Source organism: Osmerus eperlanus, chromosome 2 (assembly GCF_963692335.1).
Source record: "Osmerus eperlanus chromosome 2, fOsmEpe2.1, whole genome shotgun sequence".
Classification (NCBI taxonomy): Eukaryota; Metazoa; Chordata; class Actinopteri; order Osmeriformes; family Osmeridae; genus Osmerus; species Osmerus eperlanus.
The window spans coordinates 23,357,715-23,378,999 of record NC_085019.1 but is presented as its reverse complement, the minus strand read 5'-3'; the positions used below and the strand labels follow the sequence as shown (position 1 = coordinate 23,378,999).

Sequence of the window (21,285 nt, the reverse complement as noted above, 5' to 3'; positions counted from 1 at the left end):
GCGTAGAATGGTTTATATTGGTCCATTAACCCTAAAAATGCAAAAAAAACAAGATGTCCGTTTAATACACATAAACCAGATTTTGTGTATAATCTGTGTATCACCACAGCGCCCCCTATGGCAGGTTGTGTAATAGCAAGACCTCATGAATATTCACACAGCGCCTTAGCTGATTGGTTGTCTGCCGGAAGGTCCTGATAATTACTACACTGTCCTTCTAATTCACGTCACTATTTACACAGTCTATGTCATTGAGAGAATGAAAAGTACATATTCAACTGTGATAAAAATAATAGGAAATTATAAATTACATTCTTAAAGCCACAATAGAGCAGATCATTTGTACATGCATCACCTTCTCGCCAATCGAGACTATCACAGTATGATGGAAAGATTGATAAAAACCAACAGGATTTGTGTATGAAGTGAACAAAAATAACACTTCCATTACTTCCAGCTAAGCATGTTTCTGTATAGCTTTCAAACTTCACTGAGTTTTTATCTGCTCACTCACTGTTGATTACTTAGCCGAGGATGTCTTTTGTGGATTTGAACCTCAGAGTGATTCTTTATGCAACACTTAACAAATGCATGGGGTGTCTAAAAATATGTTTTCACAACGGTATGATCTGATTGTTCTATAGCAGCTTGAAAATTTTAAAATGCTCATACAGTTAAGACAGCAGTGGAGGTCTATTTTAGCAGATTAGTACATATATTTATCTGCTATGTTGACCATGAGTGCAAGGCTTGTGCAGAAATGGAGGCAAATGTAGTGGGTTTTATCCAGCAGGTGAACAGTGGGGTGAAGGAGCCAGTCCACTTCACGGCAAGGCAGAGTCTATGCGCAGCCAGTACAGTAGATTCCAGTAAAATCTGTCACTAATATAGAAGTAAGGATCATTGGAAATTGAAAAGCCTCATATATATGTTTTTTTTTTTATAAATATTTTGAATTTCCCCCACTGGGGGATGTTTCTATTCTATATATTGATGAGGCTGTGAACACCAAAACCTTCAGCCAACTCCAAGCCAATCGCACAAGTCTCCATCAAATATAGCATTTACCAAGGAGATGCAGAGATACTCTGTTCCCACTGCTGTTCTGCTTAAGCCTGAATGCCCTCAGCCAAATAATCAACAAGACTGGCTATGTATACTGACTCAGAAATGGGGCCACCATGAGCCAAATAAAAAGCATTGATTTAAAAAATAGTGCAAATATATCACGATTACTTACTTTGCTGTAAGCATAAAACTATTAAGATTGATATTAGGTCCTTATGCCCAGGTAATACCACTACTCTGCATACATGGAGATTGTCTAGGTAGTCTATAGGCAGGTACATCAGACAATGTTTTTCTGCTGGTGTTGTGTCTGCCAATAGACAACAGTTTCCAGAGGAAGGAAACGTTTATAAAGGGTTTAAGCTACCTCATTTGGGTGAAAATTAATAATAACAAATACCAATCACAAAATGTCTCTAAATAAAAATTTGTTTTTAATAGGTGCCGTGACATCATTTAGGAGGTCAGTAGAAGTGATCAAAAGTAGTCACTTGCCTGATACAGGGTTAAACAAGATAGTGGGAGATACCATGTGACTGTTGCCGCCTAATAAAAGCAAAATGTATAATAAACCATTTATTTTGAAATATTGAATTAAATTAACAAAACATTACGTAAGTCAATTGTTTTCTTGTTCCTGAATAAATCAAACATTATGCTCTTTTTTTGTCATACCCCTCCTCTTCTATCAACGTGGTACAATACGTCAAGTTCTGCCGCGAAACATTACTCTTTAATTGAACACCTTTCATTCCTTTGCGTGCAGGACGAGGTAAGAACCATTTAATATACCTTAAACATTTATGTACATATTGTTATGTAAGAATGGTGTAGTTACTTGATGTTTGGATGCACCAAAGCATCTGATCTACGACAGTTTAGCTAGTTATTAGCAAGCGGCCAGTGACGTGCGGTGAGGTTCGTGGCTGGGGAGGCACGTAGGCCTACTGACTCTTTCAGAATCAGATTTACAAATGTATGAATTCAACAGAGAAGCTGCTTGCACATTGACTAGCTAATGGTTATGTTTCATATCCCATATCAGCATTCTTTACACACATATTTGGCCAAAGAAAAGCGTTACATTTATAGGCTCAGAGAGCGCATGTGCTCTGCACCCTCCATGCTAACTAAAGCTAGCTAGCTTCCGTTTTGGAAAAATAACTCACTCTAGTGGAAGCGTCTGTAATAAGAAACTGCAGTCTGAACAGGGGTGTACTTACTACTAATATTACTAACTATTAATAATTCATACTTTTCACATACAATCATATTGTATACAGTAATGTGTTGTTGCTCAAGTTAACACCATCTGATCTTTGCAGGAGATGGCAGGAACAAGGCCACAGAGAGCAAAAAGTAATCCCAAACATGATGCCAGTTATTATTGCTCTTTAGGTGAAGATAGGGAAGGGTTTGATGTAAAATATATTAATTCATTTAAAGGTGAGTTTATTTAGCAAAGGTTTACAGAGTTTATTACGCAAAGATGTTTTATTTATTTTTTACTTATAATCTATTTTTAAACTGCACATTAGGAGAATAGATCTTGTTTTATGATCAGAACATCTTTCTTATTTGAAAAGGAGACAAGCAACTGCTCAAAATAGAAGCTGTTATTTTGTATTTTTGGGAAGATAATTGTATATCTAGATCAGTGGTTCCCAACCCTGGTCCTCAAGGCACCCTGTCCTGCATGTTTTAGATATTTCCCTGCTCCAACACACCTGATTCAAATGAATGGGTCGTTATCCAGCTCTGCAGAAGCCTGCTTATGACCATTCATTTGAATCAGGTGTGTTGGAGCAGGGAAACACCTAAAACAGGCAGGACAGGGTGCCTTGAGGACCAGGGTTGGGAACCACTGATCTAGATAGATACTTTATTTAATAATTGTTTATGGATTAATCCACAGAAACATTTTAGAAATGTTGTAACATTTTTTACTTATCACAGAAAGACATCAAATTAAATCAATTAACTGATTTTCTGCATTGTTTAAAGTTTATTATATGTACTTCCAGGTCGGGGTGTGTTCAGCTGCCGGTGCTTTCAAAAAGGAGATTTCCTTATTGAGTACAGAGGGGAAGTCATAAGTAGAAAGGAACAGGAAAACCGATTGAAAGTTTACCATGATGCACTCAAGGTTTTTTTGTTTGATTTCCAGTTCAATGGACAACAGTTATGGTATGTGACAGTTTTAAAGTGTTTTTTTCTAAATTTCTATCTTAACACAGTGATGTAAACATTTTCTGCCTCATCATCAGTAAAAGTAGTTTCAGGTATGAAATACAGTGCCAGATGAATATTTTGAGTTGGTGGAGGAATATTTTTCAGACATGCCAACACTAAATATGCTAAATCCTGTTCCTTACGTGGTGTAATTATTCTTATTGCGTAATTGATATTTCAGTGTTGATGCTGCCAGAGAGGATAGATCATTAGGGAGACTGGTAAATGATGATGAGGCAAATCCAAACAGCAAAATGAAAGTTACAAGAGTGGATGGAAGACCCTATCTCTGTTTATTTGCACTCAAAGATATTGGTCCAGGGGAAGAAATCACTTATAATTATGGTGATTCTGACTGGCCATGGAGAAGCAAGGTATATAGAATTGTAACAATAGTGTCAAGAATCATTCTACCAGCTTTGAACACAATTTTGAAGGGTATATCAAGTTGTAGTACACAGTGTCAATATAGTAAAAAATATAAGAAGTGATGAGCATAGTGCCTAAAAAAGCCAATGTTGCAGAAAGACTTAATCAGACTACACTATTTCAACTTGTCCAGTACTATAATGTTACAAACTGTCACATGTAGATAGATTTATGCTGATCTTATATTTATAAATATTAACTGGTATGTGATATATTTTAGTGTCTAGACACACAAGTCCTTTGTAATACTCAACATGTAAGGTGCAGGAATTTGGAGGACTGAGTTTTGTACATGAGAAACAAACTCACATTCAGTGATTGTTCTTTACATTTCAGATCTCCAAAGAGATGCCATGTCAGGCTGAGGATGTGGACGCATGCGGATCCTTTTCAGGCAACACACTAGAGGTAATTTTAATCTTTTAAGGCATATTTATTGTCTGAAATAAAGTAATGAGAATGATATTCAGCAGTATTCAGACACACAGGTACGATGTAACCTTAATATGTAAGGTGCAGGAATTTGGAGGACTGAGTTTTGAAATTACACGTACAAAGGAATACAAGTACATTTAGAAGTGCGTAGACACACAGGTCCTGTGTAATACTCAACATGTAAGGTGCAGGAATAAGGAGGACTGAGTTTTGTACATGAGAAACAAACTCACATTCAGTGATTGTTCTTTACATTTCAGATCTCCAAAGAGATGCCATGTCAGGCTGAGGATGTGGACGCATGCGGATCCTTTTCAGGCAACACACTAGAGGTAATTTTCATCTTTTAAGGCATATTTATTGTCTGAAATAAAGTCATGAGAATGATATTCAGCAGTATTCAGACACACAGGTACGATGTAACCTTAATATGTAAGGTGCAGGAATTTGGAGGACTGAGTTTTGAAATTACACGTACAAAGGAATACAAGTACATTTAGAAGTGCGCAGACACACAGGTCCTGTGTAATACTCAACACGTAAGGTGCAGGAATAAGGAGGACTGAGTTTTGAAATGACATGTACAAAGGAATGAAAGTACATTTAGAAGTGCGCAGACACACAGGTCCTGTGTAATACTCAACACGTAAGGTGCAGGAATAAGGAGGACTGAGTTTTGTACATGAGAAACAAACTCACATTCAGTGATTGTTCTTTACATTTCAGATCTCCAAAGAGATGCCATGTCAGGCTGAGGATGTGGACGCATGCGGATCCTTTTCAGGCAACACACTAGAGGTAATTTTCATCTTTTAAGGCATATTTATTGTCTGAAATAAAGTCATGAGAATGATATTCAGCAGTATTCAGACACACAGGTACGATGTAACCTTAATATGTAAGGTGCAGGAATTTGGAGGACTGAGTTTTGAAATTACACGTACAAAGGAATACAAGTACATTTAGAAGTGCGCAGACACACAGGTCCTGTGTAATACTCAACACGTAAGGTGCAGGAATAAGGAGGACTGAGTTTTGTACATGAGAAACAAACTCACATTCAGTGATTGTTCTTTACATTTCAGATCTCCAAAGAGATGCCATGTCAGGCTGAGGATGTGGACGCATGCGGATCCTTTTCAGGCAACACACTAGAGGTAATTTTCATCTTTTAAGGCATATTTATTGTCTGAAATAAAGTCATGAGAATGATATTCAGCAGTATTCAGACACACAGGTACGATGTAACCTTAATATGTAAGGTGCAGGAATTTGGAGGACTGAGTTTTGAAATTACACGTACAAAGGAATACAAGTACATTTAGAAGTGCGCAGACACACAGGTCCTGTGTAATACTCAACACGTAAGGTGCAGGAATAAGGAGGACTGAGTTTTGAAATGACATGTACAAAGGAATGAAAGTACATTTAGAAGTGCACAGACACACAGGTCCTGTGTAATACTCAACATGTAAGGTGCAGGAATAAGGAGGACTGAGTTTTGTACATGAGAAACAAACTCACATTCAGTGATTGTTCTTTACATTTCAGATCTCCAAAGAGATGCCATGTCAGGCTGAGGATGTGGACGCATGCGGATCCTTTTCAGGCAACACACTAGAGGTAATTTTCATCTTTTAAGGCATATTTATTGTCTGAAATAAAGTCATGAGAATGATATTCAGCAGTATTCAGACACACAGGTACGATGTAACCTTAATATGTAAGGTGCAGGAATTTGGAGGACTGAGTTTTGAAATTACACGTACAAAGGAATACAAGTACATTTAGAAGTGCGCAGACACACAGGTCCTGTGTAATACTCAACACGTAAGGTGCAGGAATAAGGAGGACTGAGTTTTGAAATGACATGTACAAAGGAATGAAAGTACATTTAGAAGTGCGCAGACACACAGGTCCTGTGTAATACTCAACACGTAAGGTGCAGGAATAAGGAGGACTGAGTTTTGTACATGAGAAACAAACTCACATTCAGTGATTGTTCTTTACATTTCAGATCTCCAAAGAGATGCCATGTCAGGCTGAGGATGTGGACGCATGCGGATCCTTTTCAGGCAACACACTAGAGGTAATTTTCATCTTTTAAGGCATATTTATTGTCTGAAATAAAGTCATGAGAATGATATTCAGCAGTATTCAGACACACAGGTACGATGTAACCTTAATATGTAAGGTGCAGGAATTTGGAGGACTGAGTTTTGAAATTACACGTACAAAGGAATACAAGTACATTTAGAAGTGCGCAGACACACAGGTCCTGTGTAATACTCAACACGTAAGGTGCAGGAATAAGGAGGACTGAGTTTTGTACATGAGAAACAAACTCACATTCAGTGATTGTTCTTTACATTTCAGATCTCCAAAGAGATGCCATGTCAGGCTGAGGATGTGGACGCATGCGGATCCTTTTCAGGCAACACACTAGAGGTAATTTTCATCTTTTAAGGCATATTTATTGTCTGAAATAAAGTCATGAGAATGATATTCAGCAGTATTCAGACACACAGGTACGATGTAACCTTAATATGTAAGGTGCAGGAATTTGGAGGACTGAGTTTTGAAATTACACGTACAAAGGAATACAAGTACATTTAGAAGTGCGCAGACACACAGGTCCTGTGTAATACTCAACACGTAAGGTGCAGGAATAAGGAGGACTGAGTTTTGAAATGACATGTACAAAGGAATGAAAGTACATTTAGAAGTGCACAGACACACAGGTCCTGTGTAATACTCAACATGTAAGGTGCAGGAATAAGGAGGACTGAGTTTTGTACATGAGAAACAAACTCACATTCAGTGATTGTTCTTTACATTTCAGATCTCCAAAGAGATGCCATGTCAGGCTGAGGATGTGGACGCATGCGGATCCTTTTCAGGCAACACACTAGAGGTAATTTTCATCTTTTAAGGCATATTTATTGTCTGAAATAAAGTCATGAGAATGATATTCAGCAGTATTCAGACACACAGGTACGATGTAACCTTAATATGTAAGGTGCAGGAATTTGGAGGACTGAGTTTTGAAATTACACGTACAAAGGAATACAAGTACATTTAGAAGTGCGCAGACACACAGGTCCTGTGTAATACTCAACACGTAAGGTGCAGGAATAAGGAGGACTGAGTTTTGAAATGACATGTACAAAGGAATGAAAGTACATTTAGAAGTGCGCAGACACACAGGTCCTGTGTAATACTCAACACGTAAGGTGCAGGAATAAGGAGGACTGAGTTTTGTACATGAGAAACAAACTCACATTCAGTGATTGTTCTTTACATTTCAGATCTCCAAAGAGATGCCATGTCAGGCTGAGGATGTGGACGCATGCGGATCCTTTTCAGGCAACACACTAGAGGTCATTTTCATCTTTTAAGGCATATTTATTGTCTGAAATAAAGTCATGAGAATGATATTCAGCAGTATTCAGACACACAGGTACGATGTAACCTTAATATGTAAGGTGCAGGAATTTGGAGGACTGAGTTTTGAAATTACACGTACAAAGGAATACAAGTACATTTAGAAGTGCGCAGACACACAGGTCCTGTGTAATACTCAACACGTAAGGTGCAGGAATAAGGAGGACTGAGTTTTGAAATGACATGTACAAAGGAATGAAAGTACATTTAGAAGTGCACAGACACACAGGTCCTGTGTAATACTCAACATGTAAGGTGCAGGAATAAGGAGGACTGAGTTTTGTACATGAGAAACAAACTCACATTCAGTGATTGTTCTTTACATTTCAGATCTCCAAAGAGATGCCATGTCAGGCTGAGGATGTGGACGCATGCGGATCCTTTTCAGGCAACACACTAGAGGTAATTTTCATCTTTTAAGGCATATTTATTGTCTGAAATAAAGTCATGAGAATGATATTCAGCAGTATTCAGACACACAGGTACGATGTAACCTTAATATGTAAGGTGCAGGAATTTGGAGGACTGAGTTTTGAAATTACACGTACAAAGGAATACAAGTACATTTAGAAGTGCGTAGACACACAGGTCCTGTGTAATACTCAACACGTAAGGTGCAGGAATAAGGAGGACTGAGTTTTGTACATGAGAAACAAACTCACATTCAGTGATTGTTCTTTACATTTCAGATCTCCAAAGAGATGCCATGTCAGGCTGAGGATGTGGACGCATGCGGATCCTTTTCAGGCAACACACTAGAGGTAATTTTCATCTTTTAAGGCATATTTATTGTCTGAAATAAAGTCATGAGAATGATATTCAGCAGTATTCAGACACACAGGTACGATGTAACCTTAATATGTAAGGTGCAGGAATTTGGAGGACTGAGTTTTGAAATTACACGTACAAAGGAATACAAGTACATTTAGAAGTGCGCAGACACACAGGTCCTGTGTAATACTCAACACGTAAGGTGCAGGAATAAGGAGGACTGAGTTTTGAAATGACATGTACAAAGGAATGAAAGTACATTTAGAAGTGCGCAGACACACAGGTCCTGTGTAATACTCAACACGTAAGGTGCAGGAATAAGGAGGACTGAGTTTTGTACATGAGAAACAAACTCACATTCAGTGATTGTTCTTTACATTTCAGATCTCCAAAGAGATGCCATGTCAGGCTGAGGATGTGGACGCATGCGGATCCTTTTCAGGCAACACACTAGAGGTAATTTTCATCTTTTAAGGCATATTTATTGTCTGAAATAAAGTCATGAGAATGATATTCAGCAGTATTCAGACACACAGGTACGATGTAACCTTAATATGTAAGGTGCAGGAATTTGGAGGACTGAGTTTTGAAATTACACGTACAAAGGAATACAAGTACATTTAGAAGTGCGCAGACACACAGGTCCTGTGTAATACTCAACACGTAAGGTGCAGGAATAAGGAGGACTGAGTTTTGAAATGACATGTACAAAGGAATGAAAGTACATTTAGAAGTGCGCAGACACACAGGTCCTGTGTAATACTCAACATGTAAGGTGCAGGAATAAGGAGGACTGAGTTTTGTACATGAGAAACAAACTCACATTCAGTGATTGTTCTTTACATTTCAGATCTCCAAAGAGATTCCATGTCAGGCTGAGGATGTGGACGCATGCGGATCCTTTTCAGGCAACACACTAGAGGTAATTTTCATCTTTTAAGGCATATTTATTGTCTGAAATAAAGTCATGAGAATGATATTCAGCAGTATTCAGACACACAGGTACGATGTAACCTTAATATGTAAGGTGCAGGAATTTGGAGGACTGAGTTTTGAAATTACACGTACAAAGGAATACAAGTACATTTAGAAGTGCGCAGACACACAGGTCCTGTGTAATACTCAACACGTAAGGTGCAGGAATAAGGAGGACTGAGTTTTGAAATGACATGTACAAAGGAATGAAAGTACATTTAGAAGTGCACAGACACACAGGTCCTGTGTAATACTCAACATGTAAGGTGCAGGAATAAGGAGGACTGAGTTTTGTACATGAGAAACAAACTCACATTCAGTGATTGTTCTTTACATTTCAGATCTCCAAAGAGATGCCATGTCAGGCTGAGGATGTGGACGCATGCGGATCCTTTTCAGGCAACACACTAGAGGTAATTTTCATCTTTTAAGGCATATTTATTGTCTGAAATAAAGTCATGAGAATGATATTCAGCAGTATTCAGACACACAGGTACGATGTAACCTTAATATGTAAGGTGCAGGAATTTGGAGGACTGAGTTTTGAAATTACACGTACAAAGGAATACAAGTACATTTAGAAGTGCGCAGACACACAGGTCCTGTGTAATACTCAACACGTAAGGTGCAGGAATAAGGAGGACTGAGTTTTGAAATGACATGTACAAAGGAATGAAAGTACATTTAGAAGTGCGCAGACACACAGGTCCTGTGTAATACTCAACACGTAAGGTGCAGGAATAAGGAGGACTGAGTTTTGTACATGAGAAACAAACTCACATTCAGTGATTGTTCTTTACATTTCAGATCTCCAAAGAGATGCCATGTCAGGCTGAGGATGTGGACGCATGCGGATCCTTTTCAGGCAACACACTAGAGGTAATTTTCATCTTTTAAGGCATATTTATTGTCTGAAATAAAGTCATGAGAATGATATTCAGCAGTATTCAGACACACAGGTACGATGTAACCTTAATATGTAAGGTGCAGGAATTTGGAGGACTGAGTTTTGAAATTACACGTACAAAGGAATACAAGTACATTTAGAAGTGCGCAGACACACAGGTCCTGTGTAATACTCAACACGTAAGGTGCAGGAATAAGGAGGACTGAGTTTTGAAATGACATGTACAAAGGAATGAAAGTACATTTAGAAGTGCACAGACACACAGGTCCTGTGTAATACTCAACATGTAAGGTGCAGGAATAAGGAGGACTGAGTTTTGTACATGAGAAACAAACTCACATTCAGTGATTGTTCTTTACATTTCAGATCTCCAAAGAGATGCCATGTCAGGCTGAGGATGTGGACGCATGCGGATCCTTTTCAGGCAACACACTAGAGGTAATTTTCATCTTTTAAGGCATATTTATTGTCTGAAATAAAGTCATGAGAATGATATTCAGCAGTATTCAGACACACAGGTACGATGTAACCTTAATATGTAAGGTGCAGGAATAAGGAGGACTGAGTTTTGAAATGACATGTACAAAGGAATGAAAGTACATTTAGAAGTGCACAGACACACAGGTCCTGTGTAATACTCAACATGTAAGGTGCAGGAATAAGGAGGACTGAGTTTTGTACATGAGAAACAAACTCACATTCAGTGATTGTTCTTTACATTTCAGATCTCCAAAGAGATGCCATGTCAGGCTGAGGATGTGGACGCATGCGGATCCTTTTCAGGCAACACACTAGAGGTAATTTTCATCTTTTAAGACTTTAAATTTTAAATAAAAGTTAATACATTATGAAGACTATAAATCCACTTCAATCTTCTAAAGCTCTGTATGTTAAGATGTACACTACCAGTCAAAAGTTTAGATCCACCTTCTCAGTTTAATGAGGATGAGAAGTTGGGTCCAAACTTTTCCTCAGTGAGTGTATGTTTTTATTCTGTTTTAGTTTGTTAGTTAGTTTGTTCTGTTGAAGAAAATGCTGTGTTGTGTTTTTTTTTTTTAATCATTTTTTTTTAATTACAGGTGTATAATTTTTTAATCGTTAATGTAGATTTAAGGTTTTAAGTTTATTTCTAAACAATTTCATTGACAACAGGGAATATAACACATACAAATCATGTCACTTTCATCCTTAATTCATGTTAAAATAGGAAAATTGTACAAACTATTAATTGGTTTTGATTTTCTACACTACACAAGTGTTCGTTAGAATAAAATTCCTGTCTTACGATTACACTTTTTTTTTTTGTCAACAGGACTGTGATCATGATGTCATCCCTGACGAAATGTCAAGTTTAGAAAAATGTGTTACATGTGGAGGACCTTTTTCGCCTCTGAAATGGAGTGGTGTGAGATGTAAAGGTAATTTTTTGAGAATGGAGGGGGGTTCATCTGTATCTTTTGAACGTGATTCCACAGGAACACTTTTCCAAAAAACGATTCCATGTGTAGCTGTGCTGTATGTTCAAAATTAGCCATTTGCTGCTGCACTGACTAAGTACTTACCATGCTGCCTTCCTTTATAAATTCTTAATTTTATCTTTCTAGTTTGCAATCAGTCCTGGCACAAAAAGTGTTATGTTAAACACAAGGTGGACATCACTGAACTTCTGCAAGTGGTAAGCTTTTTAGTAGAATTATTCTCGGTGAAATGCTTTCCAAGTATACAAAATATAAATGTTTTTTTAATCATTATCAGGTCTGTGCAGAACAAAGTTCAAGTGAGGCGGCATCATCAGAAGAGGAGTATGTTCCTGATTCCATAGATGGATCAAACAGCTCGTGGGATGACAGATCAGAGCCTTTAGATTTCAGTCACAAACAAGTACAGAATTGTGAGGTCTCCACCAGCAAGTCTGCTTCCAAAAAGAAAAGACACCACCAAGGAAGTTTTGTAGAGGAAGACAGAGAGTCAATTTCTGAAGCTGCAGAATCATTACCTGAAGATATGATCAGCACAACTCAGCTTGAAGTTCTAAGAGTTACTGCCAAAGTAGGAAACGCTGATGCCGAAGGCATTGTTGATGATGGTGCTGATGCTAGAGCAGAAAACACATCATCCTTGCTCAAAAATAGAACTTACTGCTACATTTGTGGAAAGATGCAGACAAAGTTTACACGTCACTTAAAAACTCATGAGAATACACATGCAGATGTTGCTCATGTTTTAAGTCTTCCCAAGAGGTCCAAAAAACGTATGCAAATGCTTATAAAGCTTCGCAACAAGGGAAACCACAGTCATAACTCGGAGGTCTTGGTGAGCGGAGTTGGATCACTAAAACTAAGACGCACATCAAAGAAAAAGTACAATGCAAAAGACTACATTCACTGCATGTACTGCCAGGCATTATTTCTCCGGCGAGATCTGTGGCGACATGTTCGAAAATGTTCTTCAAAACCAGTAGAAGCTACTTCAGAGATTGGAAGAAAAAATGTTTTGTCTTTGGCCTCTATGAATGAGTCAGCTCTGTGTCAGCAGATATCACCAGGTGTTTGGAACATATTAGCTGTTATGAAAGACGATGAGATAACTTCTACTGTGCGAAGTGACTTCTCCATTCTTCAGCTGGCCCAATCATTCTTCAACAAATATGGACAGGATCCCACCAAACATCAGTACATTCGCCAGCAACTCAGAGACTCTGGAAGACTTCTGCTTACGCTTCGCAAGGAATTCTCAATACTTACTCTTGAGGATGCTGTGAGACCTGCAAATTTTGATGTGCTCATCAAAGCGGTCAAGAAAGTATGTGGGCATGATGAAGAAAAGAACCGCTTCGATACTCCAAGCCTTGCTCTAAAGTTAGGTCACGCACTACGGAAAGTCTGTGATATTTTACATTGCAGAGCACTCATGGCAGAAGACAGTACGCTGATAAAGTCAACCCAGAGTTTTAAAACTCTCTATGCTACAAAGTGGTCTGAACACATCTCTCACATCGCTTTAATAACGCTGAACGAGCGGAAGTTTAACAAGCCTTCCACTCTTCCTTTCACAGAAGATGTTCAACGTCTTCACAGACATCTGGAGAAGACTACAGAACAAGCATTGAAAGACTTGGAAGACCATAGTTCATCAAAATCATATAGTCAACTGTGTAAAGCCACCATGGCAAATGTAATACTTTTTAACAGGAGAAGAGGGGGAGAAATTTCAAAGATGCCGATGAATGGCTTTCTGGAGAGAGACACAAGTGCCCTGCATAAGGACGTTGCAATTGGACTGACAGAATTTGAACTTCACCTTTGTCAACACTTTAGTCGTGTTGAATTAAGGGGTAAAAGAGGCCGGAAGGTTGCAGTGTTACTTTCACCAGACATGGTGAATGCCATAACACGCCTAATAGAAAAAAGAAAAGACTGTGGTGTTCTGGCAGAAAACCAGTTCCTTTTTGCCATACCTCATTGTCTGACTCCCTACAGAGGACAGGACTGTTTGAGGCTTTATGCCAGTGAATGTGGGGCCGAAAAACCTGAGCTCCTCAGGTCAACACAATTACGCAAACATGTTGCAACTTTGTCTCAGATCTTGAACCTCAAGAATCACGAGTTGGACCAAGTTGCTAACTTCCTTGGCCACGATATTCGCGTTCATCGTGAATATTACAGACTTCCTGAGGCTACTACCCAGCTGGCCAAAATATCCAAACTGCTGCTTGCCATGGAGAAAGGGTCTCTCGGAAACCTTCAAGGCAAAACACTGGACGAGATTGAAATTGAAGGTAATGCCATTTAGAGTTGTTTACATAAAAAATTAGACCTGTTTTTAGCAAATGTATGGTAGCAAAATGGAACACACATTGTGCAATTTATAGCACTTTAACCTCATAATTCATTAAGGCAATATAATTTATTTTATTAGACAACCTAGAGTTGAGTGAGGTCGATGCTGAGAGTGAGGTCGATGCTGAGAGTGAGGTCGATGCTGAGAGTGAGGTCGGTGCTGAGAGTGAGGTCGGTGCTGAGAGTGAGGTCGGTGCTGAGAGTGAGGTCGGTGCTGAGATTGAGGTCGGTGCTGAGATTGAGGTCGATGAAGGAAATCTCACATATCCACAGACTGGTAAGGACAGTGTGGTGTATATATATATATATATATATATATATATATATATATATATATATATAGTCTAACCAGATGGTTAGACTTTTAACAGTGTAACTACATGTTCTGTTGTATTCCTAACCAATTTTAATTTCACTGTCAAGTCGGTAACTAAAATTTCTTACTGTTTTCTAGTATTTCAGACATATATTAAAGGGGGCGTTAATTTATATCTGAAATACTAGAAAATGGTAAGGGCCTGAATGACTTGTCCCCAGATAGCAATTGAGTGCTCATGCAAACAGACATCCACAGTTGGTTTGCATTCTACTCGTGGGCCTCTATGAAGTCATATACAAAGATGGCAAAGGGTGCCGTATGCCAATTAGATCAACGTTTCCTGGTTTATTCTGTGAAAGTCTGCTTTTGTCCAAACTTGACTGCATGTGCCAAATGAAATTCAGTCCCATGGAATTCATATTTCAGTGGAAAAGGCATATAACCATAAGATATCTCATTATTATTAGAAGAGTAAACATTACCTTTGCACATGGCAAGTTAACCAAACTTTCTCTGTAATACTCATCTTTGTTATTTCTATGTATGTAATGAAGTATATTATATCTTATTACAGATTGTGCAGGACTGTTGATGGCCGGGCAACCTATCGAGGAACCTCCAGGCATGTCTGCGCCATTATCACAAGGTTAGCCCTTATCCTCAGTCTACTGACATGTCACCTTCTTTGATTGCTTTTAGGCTATGAAATAATGCATTGTGGATTCAGACCCTCTTCACTCGTTTCAATTTTGTTGTCACGGCAACAGTTCAGATAAATGGGAGGCATGTAAGCTAATTTTCAAAAGATGTGAATGTAGATTACAGATGTAGTAGTATTAACTGATGACCAGGACATTCTTTTCAATCTAACAATTTACTCATTGTATACGTAACAGTGCAACAATGAACATATAGGCTTGGCTGCTGCTTTTCAGTATGCACGACAGCAACTACAGTGCCTTGGCTTGCACTTCAAAATAAAAGCACTTATCATATCATTCACAATGACAAATCAACTTATAAGCAAATAATGTTCCAGCAATTCCAAAACGTTGTTCCAGCCTAAGTGCTTTACAGTGAATTTATTTGTTATTTATCCATCAGTTGCTTAACCCCATAAAGGAGCATCTTGGACTATTTAACTACTACTATTTAACGACCCTACCTACAACAAATAAATGCTCATCCATTGTTATTTTTTTGTTTAATCCTTTCTTCATTTCAGCACAAAGTAAACACACTGATGCTAAGGCGGAAGAACCCAACAGAAGACTAAAAAAGAAGGAAAAAGAGCCCAGCAGAAAAAAGAACACAAAGAAACATTCTGGTAAATGCGAAAACACATACTCAAGTCACTAAACACCAAGTTATTGACAGGTACTGAAGAATGGTAAAAAGAAATTATCCATACCACCCAAAGGCAATATGATGACCATTCTCTTATTTCTGCAAGATACTGTTTATACTACTTTCTCTATGCCAATTTTAATCCGTAATGCATTCTCAGTTATATTTTTTCAAAATACAAAGCACCAAAAAACTGTAATTAGCAAAGCAATGGGAATATATATTTTCTAATTTGGTTATTAAGTTAGATTTATTAAACCAGGGTTCTCAACCATTGGGCCGATGCTGCACCTGTAGAAAAAAATATTTTGGTGAAGTCAGTAAGATGGTACTGAGTGGGATTAGCCTGGGTGCCAGCCCAATTTAGCCCCGCCCACAAAAAAATTGGGTTGGGTCTGGGGTCGCTAGTTTTGGGAAAAACTATATCTGAACAAGAGCTGTTCGGAGCTGTTTACAGTGGAGTTTTTTTTCATTAATGATTTATTTGTCTTTTTTCTAGTATCTCTGGAAAGTGCCAGGAGAGCAAAAAAGCATCTATGGTCTCCCATGGAGGTTGCCGCAGTCATGAGACATTTTGGCGAACACATCAAAAAGGGGAAACTGGCCACTATGATTGAATGCCAGCAATGCAAGAAGGCTGAAGATCCTGCTCTGGCTGGTCGCTCTATTCAAAACATAAGGGATTTTGTAAGGAATCGGGGCGTAACTTTGAAAAGAAAAGAAAATCCTGGATAGAATATGGGAATGTGATGAATTGTCCATCAGTGATATCATCAGGACACATGGGATATTAAGGGTGAGACCAGAAGTAATCTCTGTGTTCTGATGATATCACTGGTGGACAATTTAAATATTTCATCTTGTGGAGGCAGGAGGAGGGCTGACCGTGTTCCAGTTATAATGGCAAACTGGCTGTTCAACAGAATATATAAACGTTTTACAGTATATATTGTTTGGCCATTTATAAATGTTCCTTTCTGTTCACAAATAGGATTCTGTTGCTCTGATACTTACGGTGCGTGTCAACTACAGCGGAGCGGAGTGGCGCGTTGGTGTCGGCTTCCAATTCATTTCCAATGAAATCGGGCGTTGACGCTTGCGTAGGGCATTGGGAGCGTCAACGCCCGGTTTCATTGAAAATGAATTGAAAGCCGACACCAACGCGCCGCCCGCTCCGCTGTAGTGGACACGCAGGGTTAGTGAAGGCGCTGTAAAATCCAGTCTAATACTTTCTGTTTATTCATATTCCATTTATCCATGTTTGGCCTTTTTAATACACAGAAACGTAACGTTTGTGTATGTGTATGGTTATGGTCCTGATAAATAAATTTGGTCCTGGCAATTACTCTTTGTGTCATGGGCGGAGCTAAGTACCTCATTATCTTTTGTCCTCTTAATACAGCATTGCGTCAGGTTCTTGTATCTTGAGTTCTGATGTGTGTATCTACATTTTGAAGTGAGATTTGTGTTGTATGGCTCAAACTGAATTTTTGAAGATTTACTACATCTTTCTAGCATAAGTGGAAAGAGGTGCCAGTTTAGTGTTGCAAAAAACTGGTATGAAAAAATTGTCCCTCTAATTCACCAACACCAGTATGTGTGTGTGTGTGTGAGTGTGTGTGTGCGTGTGTGAATGTGCGTGTGTGAATGTGTGTGTGTGTGGAGGGGGGAGACATCATCTGCTTAGAGAATCTGGGATAGATTCAGTTAAAAATGATTCAATTTGACTTCACAGACCTGGTAGATTGCAACTTCCTGTAATATGTTCAGTATTATTGTGAGGTGGTTGTGGGCTGGACATGCATCGCTAGACCAATCATCAAATGCGTATAAAACATGAGCTCGCAAATTCGTCTGGTTCCCAGACCAGTTGTGGACACCTTCTGTTTTAAGTTATTCCATGGGGAAATAGCAAAAATAGTTCATTTTGCCATGAGAAGAAAGTTTTCAAGGTTACATTTTAAGTTAAAATTAGACATAAATTAAAGAAAAAAATCCAAAGTTATTTTGTTACTTTACTTCTCTGCATATAATACTGTTGCTTATGGCCCTTTAAGCTTTACTAAACAATGTTCTGTGACATAGCTGTCCTGTGGTGCACCTGCCCGACAAGCAGTTTTCACCGTCAACATCAGTGAAATTCCGTGCAACTCTACCATCATCCACTGATTTGAGGGAAGTCATTTACAAGCCTCTTATACCTCAGCATTTCAGCTCTGTTGGATTGACACATTGTTAATCAATGTGCCTTCACATCATCGTACTCAAACTGTAGCCTACCTATATTTTTGAACTCCTTCCCCACCCTCTGCTGGTAGCTTGGCCTCGTACACAGCACCCTGAATCACGCAGTGCTAACTAGGCTAGGCAGCTCTTCCGATACTGTGGCAGAGACGCACCGGCTCCAACAACATAGCTAACGGTGCTCTACAGACTCATTTGGCTCCTTCTACATTGAAGCCGAAAGAGGAAAAAAAACAATAACATACAATCGAAGGAAGTGAGATATAGATATCCAATAAACAAATAAGTGAAGATGATTAAGCTCTTTTCTCTGAAGCAGCAGAAGAAAGACGAGGAATCTGCGGGAGGAAACAGAACAGGAGCCGGGGGTAAAAAACTAAGCGCGGCCCAGCTTCGAGTACAGAAAGGTAGGCTTGGATTGTCTCCAGCTTGTTTATTTAGAAAATCATTCACGTAAACACAAACGTATACTTCATATTAACGTGTCTCCCCATAAGTTTAATAAAGACACACAGCGTAAGATGGTGTGCATTGTCATTATTAAAATGCAGAGGGTTAGCATAGGTAGCTAACCCATTGCTAGCATAGGTAGCTAACCCATTGCTAGCTGTGGCTAGCAAGCCTAGCTTCCTAATTTGAAAACAAAACCCAAACGTCGCAGACTGGAGATGGTGAAGAAGCCACGAACTCGTCAGATCATTTAGCTAACTGGCGTTAACTAGCCAAATATCTAATTTCACTGAAAGGTGTTTATTGTCTGGTGGTGTTTTTATTCATAAACTATCAATCAGGGTATCAAGCTTGACGTTTTTCTTCTTCTGCATTTAAAGTGTACAAGTTGTTCATTTATCTTTTTACCAGGGGGCTAGCTAGCTAGCCAACATGGAGATCTAAGTAGCAGTAAGTATGTAAAATATATCAGATAAAACAGGCAGGTTGTCAGCTAGAAACGTGTACTTCTCTTTGAAACAGGATACAATCGCTCTTTAGATAATAACCTAGTAGTGCTAGATAATTGTTGACTGTTTGCTTCGACAGTGTGGACACTCGCTATACAACTATTAAATAAGAATAACATGTGTCAGGCTACAATGTAGCCTAAGTGTGAGGATCTTAAATTGAGAATGGGCCCTGTTCATCTACATCCACTGTGTAATAATAATCTCTTAGCTATTCTGTGAGATGAAGACCAAATTGAAACATAGAAACCCAGTAGTTAATTATTCTCAACATTGTTCTAGAGCGTCATTTTGTAAAGCAAAAGGCTTTTAAAGGCAATGTGTTTGGTGTATCCATGACTGGTGGCATGACATCAGTGTTTAGTAAAACTTTTAAAGACTTATATGGATTTACATGATAAGGGGAGTCTGTTTTTATCACAGGATCCGGTAGTTAGACCTATATGCACAGCACTGTTAAATGTTAGACGGAGTGAGTGCTTTGCCTCATTTTAAAATGGTCAGAAAGTATAATTTGGATATCGTTGACGAAACAATATTTCACAATGTGCCTTTTCTCTTCATCCAAAAGATATCAATGAGCTGAATCTGCCCAAAACATGTGAGATTGACTTTCTTGACGAAGACGACCTGCTCAACTTCAGACTCATCATCTCCCCAGATGAGGTGAGGGCCTGCGCTCCAGGAGTGCCGGGGCACTTTGCTGGCGCTGCTTATTTACTGTGTGTTCGTGCAAACAGAGAGTGAGATTTCTGAGTGTATGGAGGATAAAAACGTAGTCGTAAAATAATCTCTCTCTCTCTCTCTCTCTCTCCGTTATCCAGGGTTTTTACAAGGGTGGCAAGTTTGTCTTCAGCTTTAAGGTAAGATCACAGACGGGGTATGTTGTGAGGTCATCGTGGGAGGAGACGGTGAAAGTGGGGTCTTTTTCTTCGTTGGTGTTTGTGTGTCCTAGGTAGGACAAGGCTACCCCCACGACCCACCCAAGGTGAAGTGTGACACTATGGTGTACCATCCCAACATCGACCTGGAAGGAAATGTCTGCCTAAATATCTTAAGGTGATCAATACCGCACACAAACCAATAACACAACTTATGAGTGAAAAAGGATCTAATTTCTTCATGTTTTTCATATATATATATACAGTATTTTTTTTTTTCATACGGTTTTACTTACTTGCATATTTTATTATCTTCCAGAGAGGACTGGAAGCCTGTGTTGACAATAAACTCGATCATATATGGACTACAGTATCTATTTCTAGTGAGTAAATTACTTCTGTGAACCAGTGATTTCGATTTGTGGCGCTCCAACTGCATTTAAACAAACAAGAACCACAAATACACTTCCTGTCTCAACTCTGCCTGGGCTCGGCTGTGTCTCCCCCCTCAGGACGTAGGTCTTCTATAAATATTGTCATCTCGATTTGCAATACTCGAACAACATTTAACCCTTGTGTTATCTTCGGGTCATTCTGACCCATCAGTCATTGTGACCCACCGTCGTATTGCGACAGATTTACCGCATACAAAGACAAAGTGAAGCATTTTCTTTTAACCGTTGGGCTGTCTCAGACCCCCCACATTGCAAAGGTTAAAAGAAAATTATTTTAATTTGTTTTTGTATTGGGTAAAATTGGGTAAACACAACGATGGTTCGTTATGAACCTTTGGGTCATGTGACCCGAAGGCAGCACGAGGGTTAAACAAACAAGGACCCCAATTCCACTTCCTGTCTGAACTCTTATTCTCTCTCCCCATCAGGAGCCCAACCCAGAGGACCCGTTGAATAAGGAGGCAGCAGAGGTGTTGCAGACGAACCGGCGGTTGTTTGAGCAGAACGTGCAGAGGTCCCTGCGGGGGGGCTACGTGGGGGCCACCTACTTTGAGCGGTGTCTGAAGTAGCTCCTCTTCCAAGATGCTTTTCAGTTTCCCCCCCCCCCCCCCGAGACGCTTTACCGTTTACACGCGCGGAGACACTGACCGACTCACTGACTGGAGTGGACGTTGGGGGGGCGGGGGCCGGGGTGGGGGCGTTGGGCTCCTCGGGGGGGAGGGGGGTTGGGGCGGGGGGCGAGGGCGAGGGCCGGGGGAGGGAGGGTGGGTGGAATAGCGTCCAGAGGAATGGGAAGCAGATGTGATGGTCAGTGAATGTTGCTCGGAGAATCGATAAACCGGTAAATGCCACTATGCTGATGATGATGATGATGATGATGCCCACCAGAGTTTTTTGTTTTGTTGCAAAGATAAGACATGCCTACTGATCCTTCCACCTCTAGACAGACAGACAGACAGACAGACAGATCTACAAACTCG

General features: G+C 39.4%; 2 protein-coding genes and 1 long non-coding RNA gene across 3 annotated transcripts; all 3 read left to right on the top strand.

Moving 5' to 3' along the window:
* The first annotated feature begins 2,391 nt into the window (after positions 1–2,391).
* On the top strand, positions 2,392–3,659 carry LOC134036940 (uncharacterized). The gene is made up of 3 exons (XR_009932471.1): positions 2,392–2,514; positions 3,093–3,255; positions 3,482–3,659. It is a non-coding gene; the product is annotated as an uncharacterized LOC134036940 (long non-coding RNA).
* A 7,365-nt stretch (positions 3,660–11,024) lies between these two features.
* LOC134035632 (uncharacterized) lies at positions 11,025–17,337 on the top strand. Its single transcript, XM_062480451.1, has 8 exons — positions 11,025–11,058; positions 11,574–11,679; positions 11,866–11,936; positions 12,017–14,039; positions 14,180–14,377; positions 14,994–15,065; positions 15,645–15,746; positions 16,266–17,337. Exons 2-8 carry the CDS (start codon positions 11,604–11,606, stop codon positions 16,499–16,501), a joined length of 2,778 nt encoding a protein of 925 aa, XP_062336435.1. The 5' UTR covers positions 11,025–11,058; positions 11,574–11,603; the 3' UTR covers positions 16,502–17,337.
* Positions 17,338–17,885: 548 nt separating this feature from the next.
* ube2m (ubiquitin conjugating enzyme E2 M) lies at positions 17,886–21,015 on the top strand. The gene is made up of 6 exons (XM_062481843.1): positions 17,886–18,417; positions 19,541–19,635; positions 19,794–19,832; positions 19,925–20,028; positions 20,170–20,233; positions 20,734–21,015. Exons 1-6 carry the CDS (start codon positions 18,303–18,305, stop codon positions 20,872–20,874), a joined length of 558 nt encoding a protein of 185 aa, XP_062337827.1. The 5' UTR covers positions 17,886–18,302; the 3' UTR covers positions 20,875–21,015.
* The last annotated feature ends 270 nt before the right edge of the window (positions 21,016–21,285 follow it).